The sequence below is a fragment of the Mytilus californianus genome, unplaced genomic scaffold (assembly GCF_021869535.1).
Source record: "Mytilus californianus isolate M0D057914Y unplaced genomic scaffold, xbMytCali1.0.p SCAF_12, whole genome shotgun sequence".
Lineage (NCBI taxonomy): Eukaryota > Metazoa > Mollusca > Bivalvia > Mytilida > Mytilidae > Mytilus > Mytilus californianus.
In genome coordinates this window covers 7182732-7194686 of record NW_026262604.1, presented here as the reverse complement: position 1 = coordinate 7194686, position 11955 = coordinate 7182732, and the positions used below count along the sequence as shown (strand labels likewise).

General features: G+C 32.4%; 1 protein-coding gene across 1 annotated transcript; it reads left to right on the top strand.

Annotated features, from left to right (window-relative positions):
• Window positions 1-947: 947 nt before the first annotated feature.
• Window positions 948-9896, top strand: LOC127721295 (uncharacterized). Its single transcript, XM_052228031.1, has 6 exons — window positions 948-1082; window positions 3334-3543; window positions 5369-5716; window positions 6219-6264; window positions 8016-8074; window positions 9050-9896. Exons 2-6 carry the CDS (start codon window positions 3334-3336, stop codon window positions 9404-9406), a joined length of 1020 nt encoding a protein of 339 aa, XP_052083991.1. The 5' UTR covers window positions 948-1082; the 3' UTR covers window positions 9407-9896.
• Window positions 9897-11955: the final 2059 nt, after the last annotated feature.

The following is an 11955-nucleotide window of genomic DNA, read 5'->3' as shown; positions in this document are numbered from 1 at the left end:
AAATGCCGATAGTTTGCTGAAAAAACACGTCCTCTAAACGTAACAAATATGGTGTCAATCAAGAAATCAAGCATCTTGATAATGTCAGTTTCAGAGAATTTTTTGTTTGCATCAGAATCAAAAAGATTTATCCCTCTCTTAGACAGGATACTTGTATCTACGTTGGACATTCTTTTTTATGAAACAAAGTAGGACCAACTCTTTCAATTTGTCTTTCAGTTTGGAATGGGGAATACGTGTGTAAAGTGTAGAAAAGACAAATGTTTTAATACTATTGCAAGATGAAAGAGTCTTAAATTAGATTGTATGTACTCTAATAGATTGTGGATTTTTTTAGTATCCACATATTCATCTGATTCACGCCACCTCTAGAATAGGCAGTTTCACAATAACTTTGAAGCCCGGCTTTGATTGCTGAAATAATCGATGTTAATAATTTAGAAAAAGGTTATCTGTACATTTATATTTGATTCTCTATTTTTTTTTTCTGGTAGCCCTGGTAGTATTTTTATTAGGATATCATTATCTTCTTTTTTCTGTAAACCCCTTATTCAACTTCTTTTCTATTTTTATAGCTGGTCAGTGGTCATAACGTTATCAAATGATTCTATTGATTAACCACAGAGTACTGCCCACATGTTCTTATTTGTATCAGGCAGACACGTGCATTTGTTTACAAAACTAATTATCATCAAAACTCATTAACAGTGCAAGATATGGAAACTTATTTTTCTTCTGTGGTTTCGTTATATTAAGAAGTAACAGCTAAAATTGAAATTTTGATAAAATCTAGTTGCTTTTGTATTGTGCTACGTTATGTTTAGGTTACGTGTCATGACATAAATGATTTTGTATTTGATTTAAATGCTATTCAAATGTCTCGTCCTGATTGTTGACTTAAGAAATTATTAAATATCAACCTTTTTATAATTTTGTGACTTATATATGTTTTGGTCGAATGCCCATATATTTCGTGTATTGGGTTTTTTAATTTTTCCTTAAATGTAAATATTTTTTAACTGACAAAATGTATAAAGCTTGAATTAACGGCAGAGTCTCGGAATAATTATCAGAGTAGTGGAGTAAGTATTTGATAATGATTATCAGGTTTTCGATATCTTTGTTCCTAATATCATAACTGTCATCTGAAAAATACATATATAATGATGTACACAACTATCCACTAACCAAATTGTTACTTAGCAATCGGATGTATTTAAAAGAAAAGTAGGAGTGAGAAGATTAATACTTTGTGAGAAGGAACATTAACATTTAGTGAAATCACATTTAATTAAATCAGTTACTTCATCACGATTTACCCCCCCCCCCCCCCCCCCCTTTTCCAACATAAATGACCAAAAAACACCCATCATAATAAAACACACAAACAAATCGAAAACGAAACCAAAACTGGTTTTATTAAAGTAAATTATGCAATAATCAATTTATGATTAATAATGTTAGTAACAGCATCTCACGTTGCCTGTATATCATAGTAAAAAATGTATTGCAATGTCGTTCTGACAAGGCAACATAAACAATCAGATTGAAATACAGATCCTGTTCATGCTTTGCTTACAAGGATCTGACAACGCTCCTTTCTACTTTCTGTTCTTGTGATTACTACATCAGCCAATAAAATGTCGGCTTTCAAATTTTCAAGGCATGTATCCTTCCGACAAAACCAGGTGATCTCGAAAGGTACTTGAAACAAAAAGTAAAATTGATCAGGATAGTTGTGTGGTGACGGGAATAATCGTCGTAGCTCTTGAATACCTCTCTTGGGGGCCACTTGTTATGATTGGACTATAATTGCACTTGAGGAATTCTATATTGATGAACATGATGGTCATTTTCTCTTCTCGTTTGTCATGATCTACGACGGTTCTTGTAGATAGAAATATGTCTGGATATCTGGTGACTACATATCGTTGTTTTCGTGTGGCTTGGCAGCGAGAGTTAGGAATCGGCCCGTCCGACCTTTCAAAATGAAATAAAATAAGACAACTCAATTTGTTGGTACGAATAAGGATATTTTAATTATTCGTTCCTTTTCTTTTTCATTATAAAATTTCACAGTGCATAAATCATACAGAATAACAATAATATATAGCACTATCAGTTGACAATAACACATGTTTCAGATACAGCTTGAATTAAAGGCATCTCAATTAACTGAAATCAAAATTATGTGTAACAATGAAATACACACGAAGCACAGTTTTTAATATAATAACGTTCATCATACTTCTTATACATTAACTGAATATCCTAAAGAAATACATTTACTATAATGTTACATCTAAATAATTACATTACATGTATGTTTCATTATTATACATTATTTTGATTAGTTAACTGAAATCTCGTCTTATGTTGGACTTTGAAATGAGCAATGTCAACAAGGAAGTGAATAATGTCAACTTGGAACTGAGAATTTCAAATTAGAATGAAAAATTGTAACAACAGAATGTCTTGGAAGGTCTTTATTATAAAAGCGCATATGATAATGTGTTATTTGTTGAACACAATGTACATAAAATATATTTAAAGGCTACCCTAATGGACAATACAAGTATTGATTTACCACATATGCTACCTTCAAATTAGAAGTTAAGACCAAAAAGAAAAAAACTACAATTGGTGTACTTGTAGTCCCTAAATAAAGTTTAGAATTGACATCTCGATGTGTCAATATTAAATTTTGAGCTTTAATAAATGAACAAAACAAAGTTTACTGCACTAGATGCACATTTCTGTGTCTTCATTGATGAAAAAATCATCATATAACGTCATGAAACACATGGGTGGTCGCACGACAACGTTGCTTCTATCTTAAATATAAAGTAAACCGTATTCAAACATACGTCTACATATACGATATATAATTAAAACAGCTGTATCAACTAACAAAAACTCTACACATATAAAGCTGAATAACCTATAGCCAGAGGTAACATTTTGCAAGAAATGTCCACTGTTCAGATTCTTCGTGCTGAATGACTACTTGGTAAATAAAAGACCGCAAAAATAATTTTGAAGCGGGAAAACCTAAAGCCCTCAACGCTGCATGTGATGGTACCACTCAGGATAAACCAATTTCATTCTAATGCACTGCCCGTTTAAAATAATGAAATTACAAATATACAAATGTACTAGTTATTGTCGAATACGAATCAAAAGTATCGCCTATACAGGACAAAGAATCAGAGCTATGCATGAAGGAGAAACTGCAGTTGACATGTATCTCTTTACTACTTGTAGATAAATTATGATGAAATCAATTTTATTTACTATATGTACTTTGACAACTTAAATAATTTATAATTGTAGATGATTGGTGGTAACTTTATGCAACAAAATCCAAATGGCATGGTCAGGCAAACACCATATGGTCAGTCAAACACCTCCCGGTATGGGCAGTCCAACGTTGGGTTCGTACCACATCCACATCAACATGTTAATATGGACCCTACTTACGGCAGAGAAACATCACAATATTTCCGTAGTCCCAGTTTTGACGTATATAACTCGGATGATACGGTAACTTTGTAATTAAAATCACCTGCATTTTAGAAAACACTTATTTTTTTCAAAATCTTCTGTATACATGTAGCAAATGGTCACACATGGGATAGACTAGTGTTTAATTACCTGATGTACAGTGAATATATTGTTACGGCAATCGAAACCAACAATTTAACAAAAAGGAATTGTATTTTGACAAACATACAAAAGAAATCCAAATTTCTCTACTCTTTTTATTAATAGTTTATTGATTCCATATCAAAAAGAAGATGTGGTATGATTGCCAATGAGACAGCTCTGCACAAGAGATCAAAATTAACAACTATAGGTCACCATACAGCCTTCAACAATGAGGAAAGCCCATATCGCATAGTCAGCTATAAAAGGCCCCGAAATGACAAATGTAAAACAATTCAAACGAGAAAACCAACGGCTGGTCCTTTTCACATAAAATTTCAAGTATATACTCCAAATTGTTTAATGATGAGTCAAAAATTCACACAATTATTTATTAATATTATTACTCGATTGTTTTTAAGGATTTGTGATTTGTTAAAACTTGATCACATGTACATTTGTTTTTACTCAGTTTACAAGACAATACTGTTGTTGTTGTGTTTAGCTTTTCGTGGATCAAAAACTGCTTAATGCACAGGGCACACAGCATGCTACTAAAAATAAATTCTAGAAATCCCCAATTTTACATTGTTCATGCAATAGTTGTTGATTAATAATATAAGAATTGTAGGCTTAGGTTTGCAGCGAGAGTTGGGACTCATGCCGTCCATCCTTTTAAAATAAAAAAGATAATACAACTCAATTTGTTGGTAGGAATAAGCATGTTTTAATCATTCGTTTCTTTTCTTTTTTATCATAAAATTCCACAGTGCATTAATCATACAGATTAACAATATATAGCACTATCAGTTGACAATAACACATGTATTTATGTTTCAGATACAGCTTAAATTAACGGCATCTCGATTAACTGAAATCAAAATTATATGCATCAATGCAATACATACGAGGCATCTGTTTTTAATATAATATCGTTCATCATACTTATTATACATGAAGTGAATAACCTCATGAAACACATTTACAATAATGCTATATCTAAATAATTACATACATGTATGTGTCATTATTATACGTTATTTTGATTAGCTAACAGCAATCTCGTGTCATTTTGAACTTTTAAATGAGAAATGTCAGCTTGAAAGGGCATCATGTCAAGTTGGAGATGAACAATGAACAATGTCAAAGTTGGAACTGAAAATTTCAATGAAAAATTGTAAAAATAGAATGTCCTGGTCGGTCTTTTTATAAAAGCGCACATGATAATTTATTGTTTGTTGAACACAATGTATATAAAATATATTTAAAGGCAACCATAACGGTCAATACGATTTTGATTAACCATATCTGCTACCAGAGGTAACATTTGTCAAAGAAAATGTCCAATGTTCTGAATGACGCTGTCGTGCTGAATGACTAAATAATAAATAAAACACCGCAAAAATAATTTTGAAGCGGGAAAACCTAACGACCTCAATGCTGCATGTGATGGTACCACTCAGGATAAATCAATTTCATTCTAATGCACTGTCAGTTTAAACTAATGAAATTACAAATATACAAATGTACTAGTTATTGTCGAAGACCTGATAAACCGAATACGGATCAAAAGTATCGCCTATCCAGGACAAAAAATCAGAGCTATGCATGAAGGAAAAACTAGAGTTGACATGTCTCTCTTTACTACTTGTAGATAAATTATGATGAAATTAATTTTGTTAACCATGTGTACTTTGACAACTTAAATAATTTATAATTGAAGATGATTGGTGATAACCTTATGCAACAAAATCCAAATAGTATGGTCAATCCAATACCATATGGTCAGTACAACACCATATGGTCAGTCAAACACCATATGGTCAATCAAACACCATATGGTCAGTCAAACACCTTACGGTATGGTCAGTCCAACGTTGGGTTCGTACCACATCCACATCAACATGTTTATATGGACCCGACTTACGGCAGAGAAACATCACAATATTCCCGTAGTCCCATTCGTGGCATATATAACTCAAGATTACCTGCTATTGAAAGCAGCGATACAGTTGACTGGGATATACCTAGGAGAAAAACTCCCTATATAGAGGAATATTCGGATGATACGGTAACTTTGTGCTAGCTACATCAAAAGATTTTTGTAAAGTTTTACTTATCCCCAGAGGTACATTATTGCCAAATTGAGGATTCTGCCGTTAAAAAAAGTGTGGTTCCAATTTGCATGAGAAGTGCAAAGTAATCCAAGAAACTGTTAAATTAATAAACCATCGGTACAAATAAGCTCTCTTAACATTCTACTTACACCAAACGTGAAAGTCTGAAATGGAAACATGATAATATATATATTTACGATTAAGATAAAGTAAATACTGTCACCGAAAAAAATACACCCAAAAGTAGATTGATTAATTGTTGGTAGCTTAAATTCCAAATCATGCATTAAAAACAAATAGCATGAAAAACAATCATGAAAACGATGTGAAGGTCCATAAACCCATTCAAAACAAAATAAAAAAAATGGTTAAAATAATTAAAGAATACAGAATCCAGAACATCTAGACCATCTAGACCCATCTCGCAGTATAACACATTTTACATTTATTTTACAGCATTTGGTTCACAGAAAGCATAACGTTGGGTTTGGGAAAAAGAAAAGTGAGTATCTTTTATAAACATATTAGGGAACGACCATTTAACATCAAGGGGGTTATGGTTTTTTCCAAATAAAAATATTCTGATTCCCAAATTGACGAAAATTTGTTTCCTAATAAATTTTCTGATCCCCAATTTGATGATAAACTAGGTTTATAATTTGGTACGCAGGACGTGCGTTTTGTGTACATTTGACTAATCAACGGCGCATAAATGAAAACAGTTTTGGAAGACAAATAAAAATCGGAAAGTCAATAGTTTATCAACAGTAACATATCAAAATGATATTTCATTTCAGCACAAAAGAGGGACGAAAGATACCAGAGGGACAGTAAAACTCACAGATCGAAAACAAACTGACAACGCAATGGCCAAAAATAAAAAGACAAACAGACAAACAATAGGACAAATGACACAACACAGAAAACTAAAGACTAAGCAACACGAACCCCACTAAAAACTGGAGATGATCTCATGTGCACTGGAAGGGTATGCAGATCCTGTTCCACATGTGGCACCTGTCGTGTTGCTTATGTTATTACAAATCCGGTAAATAGTCTAATCCGGTATGAAAAAAATTGAAACAATTTAATACAAAAAATGACGGCCAGATTTAAGACAAATCATTGAATGAAAAATAAATATAATGGACAGCAACCAAAAAAACCCACTGATTTACAGACTCCTGACTTAGAACAAGAATATGAAGAGTGTGATGGGGTTAATTATGTTTATTAGCGATCTGCCCTCCATCTTGCCTGGGACATTTGAGTTATATTCTCATACATCCATTCAGAGTTCTCCAAAGTTGACATGTCCGAGATAGAAGCATTGAAAATTTGGCGGGAAATGATTCTCTCTAGATTTTTCATACATTTAACATTGACAACTTTTTTCTTTCAAAAACTATGAAAAAATGACAGTATTTTTTAAGATTTTTAAGTATGGCTATTTAAACAATATGTAATAATATCATGAAAAGAAAAGTAGAAGTTAGTGTGCAAATTTTTTTAATGGCACTCCATGGATAAAACCAGAGGATTCCGAATAACTGAAAAAAATCAAAACCAAGAGAAGCAAACATCCTTAATGTGTTAATACATGTCGTCAGATCATAATAAATAATTTTCAGCGATATATTTATTCATTATGTTTGATTTTATCTGGGACATAATATATTGACGAATAGTCCCAGATTGTATCTACTTTTAAAAATTGAGTGTTAAACGGATAATGAATTTATTAATATAGCTGGTATAATTGTAAGTTCAGTGAATACTTTTTTTGGTGTGGAATTCGAATAGTACCTGCGCATGCAATCCATATTTTGTATTGAATATCGTTACAAAATGTATAATACATAATGCGTATATACTTAATGTTATATTATCGCTGGTTCTTCCTTCGGTCTACATTACAGATGCAAACTAGTAGTCTCACGTTACATTTGAAAAATATAAAAGTAAGTAAATGTCTGTAGTGTTTGTTGACCGTTTGTTTTATCATTTGAATGTTTTACATTTTGTCATGTGGGGGCTTTCTTTATAGCGTAGTATTAAGTATGTGTTTCGCTAATTGTTGAAGGCCGTTCGGTGATCTATAGTTGCTAACGTTTTTTGGAATACTTTTGTAGATAGGTGTCTCATTGACAATTCCACGCCTCCTCGTTTTTATTTGGGGTTCTTAACCTTTCATACATTTTATGAATGATATAGTTTCAGTAAAAACTTTTAACATGTCATCTCTTTTTACAGGGGACTTCCACGAGCAGGAAACAGAATATGAAAATAACTTAAGGAAGTTGGATAGTTTGGTAATAGATAGTTTCAGTCATTAGTTTTTTTTCTTTTTTTTTTCCGTCATTTTCATTTTGGACGACAGCATGTACAAATTCCTTCATACAGTAGCTTATACTGACCTTTAGACTTGAGAAAAACAGATTTTTTAAAAGAAATTTCGATTGTTTTAATCTTGCATATTTATCACTATGATCTACTTACATGACTTATATTTAGCCTATACATTAATGTTGATATTTGGTTACTAGTAATCAAAAAAGAAAATCAACCAGTTTGCCTCCAAAATTTAGAATTGACCTTGACCTTTGACCTTGACCTAGTTTTCTATTCTTTGGACCATGGACCTCAAATCAATAGACCATAGGTCTCTATCACTTATGGTTTACCAGTTACAAATGCATATCACTTATTTCAAATGCATTAGGGGAAATAACTCTCATATGGAGTCATCGTATCGCTTACGTCAAAATTGGACAGAAAATTCTGAAGATATAGCGAGCAATTTGGTAAATTAAATTTGTCGCTTTCTTTTACGGTTACGGAGGAGATTTCATATCAAAGAAAACAGTGTTTGGGGAGATAACTCTTAAAATAAAAAGTCTTCGACTAAACAGGGTCAGTCTCAAAAGCGCAATAACTGTTCGATATCATATATTCAAAAATCTAAGCGACATCTTGCGAAAACACAAAACAGGTTTTGAAATTTGGCGGAAGAAGAACAAAAATTATCAGAACAAATACAACAGAAACAGAAAAACGGAAAAGTGGAAAGACCTAATAATAAGTTGCTAAAATATAGAAATTTAATAATAAGAGGCAAAAAAAAAATATGGAGAAAAATCACATCAAAAAATTCAGAATATTGAAATGAAGGTCTCCCAATTCAGACCCTCATATAGACGTATCACATATTGTGCTTTATTCTTAACTGAACACAAACTATCTTAACGTAAAAGATCTTCTTAAAATATTACAAATTGTATTGACAGGGAAAGTTTTCTCCATATTCTTCCACACGATTGTTCGATGTTCTCCGACAAACAAAAATTCCTGGTACAACTAGTCAGGCTATTTTAGAGGCAGTAAAGAAGTCGTGGTGCATTCGTGATACCAAAGTTTACTTGGTAGTCACCGGGGAAAACAATTGCGAATGTATGATACAAATCTCAAGGGGAAGCAATCATCTGAACATTCTTGCACATGAGAATGGTTTATGGTACTTGGATTGGATAGAAAAAACATGTACCAAAAAATGTATGGATGGACTTTCTGCTATGGCATCCTGTGTTCCATTTCTCGGAGGAGGAGTTGCCGGGATATCCGCACTTTTTAAATTGAAAAAGTAGACCATTATATGTGTATAATCGGTACAGTTTTATTTTAATTTGCTATACTTTTATATACTGCTTATTTTCGTTTAAACATTGATCAGTGCAATTATGGGAACCAACATTTTGTTAATAATACATCTTTATTGAAAATGGTTTTCATATCATTTAAAAATTTGTCACTTTCATAATTAAGTATTGAATTTTCTTACATTTCGAAAGGAAGCAATCTTTTTTGAAACGCTATGTCTTTAACTTTAAACTTGTAATGTGGTTAAAAATGACGTTTAACACTTTATATTATATTGTCCTTTTGTCAATATAAGTTGAAAAAGAATGATTCTCATTTTTTAATTCTCTTTCAAGACATACCAATAAGCTATCAACCACCATATAAGACATGCATAACATTTGCACTATTGTTAGCAACTATTATATTTATTATTAAATATTTTTTACTATATAATTTAAACTATTTATCAATAAAACTGAAGATATTGAACTGTAACGTAATTATATTTGTATGAACATGCTCTCTGTACTTTAAAGACCCCTTCCAACAACTCTCTAAGGTAGTGTGTGTAAGGTAAAAATGTTGTTCTTTCCTACCGTACCCTAGTTTCCTAATGTCAGTCCTTCTATTTGGAACTGACCTTAGTTGCCGTCGAGCTCCCGTTTCACTGGCATAATGTCTACTAAACACTAGAATATTGTACAGTTGTTTATATGTGAAACCAGGAAATTCATTACAATTGGCTACGTGTTTTGTTTTTTTTTAATCTGCAGATGGACTCAAAATGTTGTTGTGTAAGGAAAGGCGAGTCCATATTCCTTAACACTATTTAACAGTCGCGATGAATTATTGTTGACGTCTAAGTCGTGGCTTTATCTCCGTGTGCTCTCTCTATTTATAATTAGGACTTATTTTCGAATGTTGGTATCTAACAACAGGAAATCCTGATACTCTTTTTTTTACCAAATGGCTCAAGACACTTTCAATTGTTATCGCTACAAAATTGTATTGTCTATCGGAGGTTTCGATTAAAACGAGATATTGTAAGGAATACTGATGCACTGTTCCTACTAGGTCACTATCGGTAAACATCAATAAATAATTTAATTTTGGATGTAACGCGTCTTCTGATTGGCTGACTATCAGCTCATAGACATAATTTTGCCATGTGACCGTGACGTCATCAACGTTTTTTCATGATTTATTCCGGCTTTAAATGGAATTTCGAATTAAATTACAACATGTACAAGGAATGACTGTAATATTTTTTCTGCCTATTCGAAATAACATAAAAAATCTGGTGCACACTTTAAAATAACACGCTACGCGGGTTATTCAGTGTGCACCAAATTTTTTATGTTATTTCTTCATAGACAGAAAAAATAGTAAAGTCGTTCCTTAACAAAACTACTCAGAAGTTAATAAGCAGCATAAATTTACGGGCAACAATCAACGAATGAAATATTTTTCGTCGATTGTACATTATGCATTGATTCCTGATAGAAAAAATTAAAGAAAACCTACACAGGACTTACTTTAGTATTTTTACTGATGCGTTAGTTCAATAATTGCCTTGACATTTTAAGCACTTTTAAGTCTTTTCATATAACTTTAAGCATCAGTCAACAATAACAAAACCGATAAAAAAAAATTACACAAAACAAGTTGTACCAAACCTACGGTGGAGGAATACGGCCATGAAAGAAAAAAAATATGTTGTTCCCTCAAGATACTATGTCGTTCCCACAAGAAAGTTATCTCATTCCCTCAAGATACTATGTCGTTACCACAAGATAGTTATATTGTTCCCTCAAGATGCTATGTCGTTTCCACATGATAGTTATCTTGTTCCCTCAAGATGCGATGTTGTTTCCACAAGATAGTTATCTCGTTCCCTCAAGATATTATGTCGTTCCCACAAGATAGTTATCTCGTTCATTCAAGATGATATATGTCGTCACAACAAGATAGATATCTCGTTCCCTCAATTTTATAGCTATGTTGAAGGAACAACATAGTATCTTGTGGGAACGAGACAACTATCTTGTTGGAGCGACATAATATCTTGAGGGAACGACATAATATCTTGAGGAAACGGCATAATATCTTGAGGGAACGACATAGTATCTTGAGGGAACGAGATAACTTTCTTGTGGGAACGACAAAGCATCTTGAGGGAACGACATTGTATCTTGAGGGAACAACATATTTTTTTTCTTTCATGGCCGCATTCTGCCACCGTAGTAACCTTTCAAAATGAATTTAAGTGAAATCATATTAATTATTTATTTACACAACTGATAAATTTTCAGAATTCAGTAAGTCAAAATACCACAACTCAATTTAAAATCAGTAGTACAGAAAGAACACAACTGTCGATGTATTAAATGTTCAGTTATCTATGACACATTACTTAAATGTAAGAATAAGAAGATGTGGTATGATGACCAACTGTCCACCAGTGACCAAGTGACAAACAATACAACAACAATAATTTACCGTACGGCCTTCAAGAATTAGAAAAATTCTTCCGTAAAGTCAGCTATAAAAGGCC

Bases quoted from the DNA above. Each gene is read 5' to 3' on its own strand.
- LOC127721295 (XM_052228031.1), top strand. From the start codon at position 3,334: ATGATTGGTGGTAACTTTATGCAACAAAATCCAAATGGCATGGTCAGG. The intron at 6,265-8,015 runs GTGAGTATCTTT...CTCTTTTTACAG, and splicing joins TGGGTTTGGGAAAAAGAAAA to GGGACTTCCACGAGCAGGAA. The intron at 8,075-9,049 runs GTAATAGATAGT...TTGTATTGACAG, and splicing joins TAAGGAAGTTGGATAGTTTG to GGAAAGTTTTCTCCATATTC.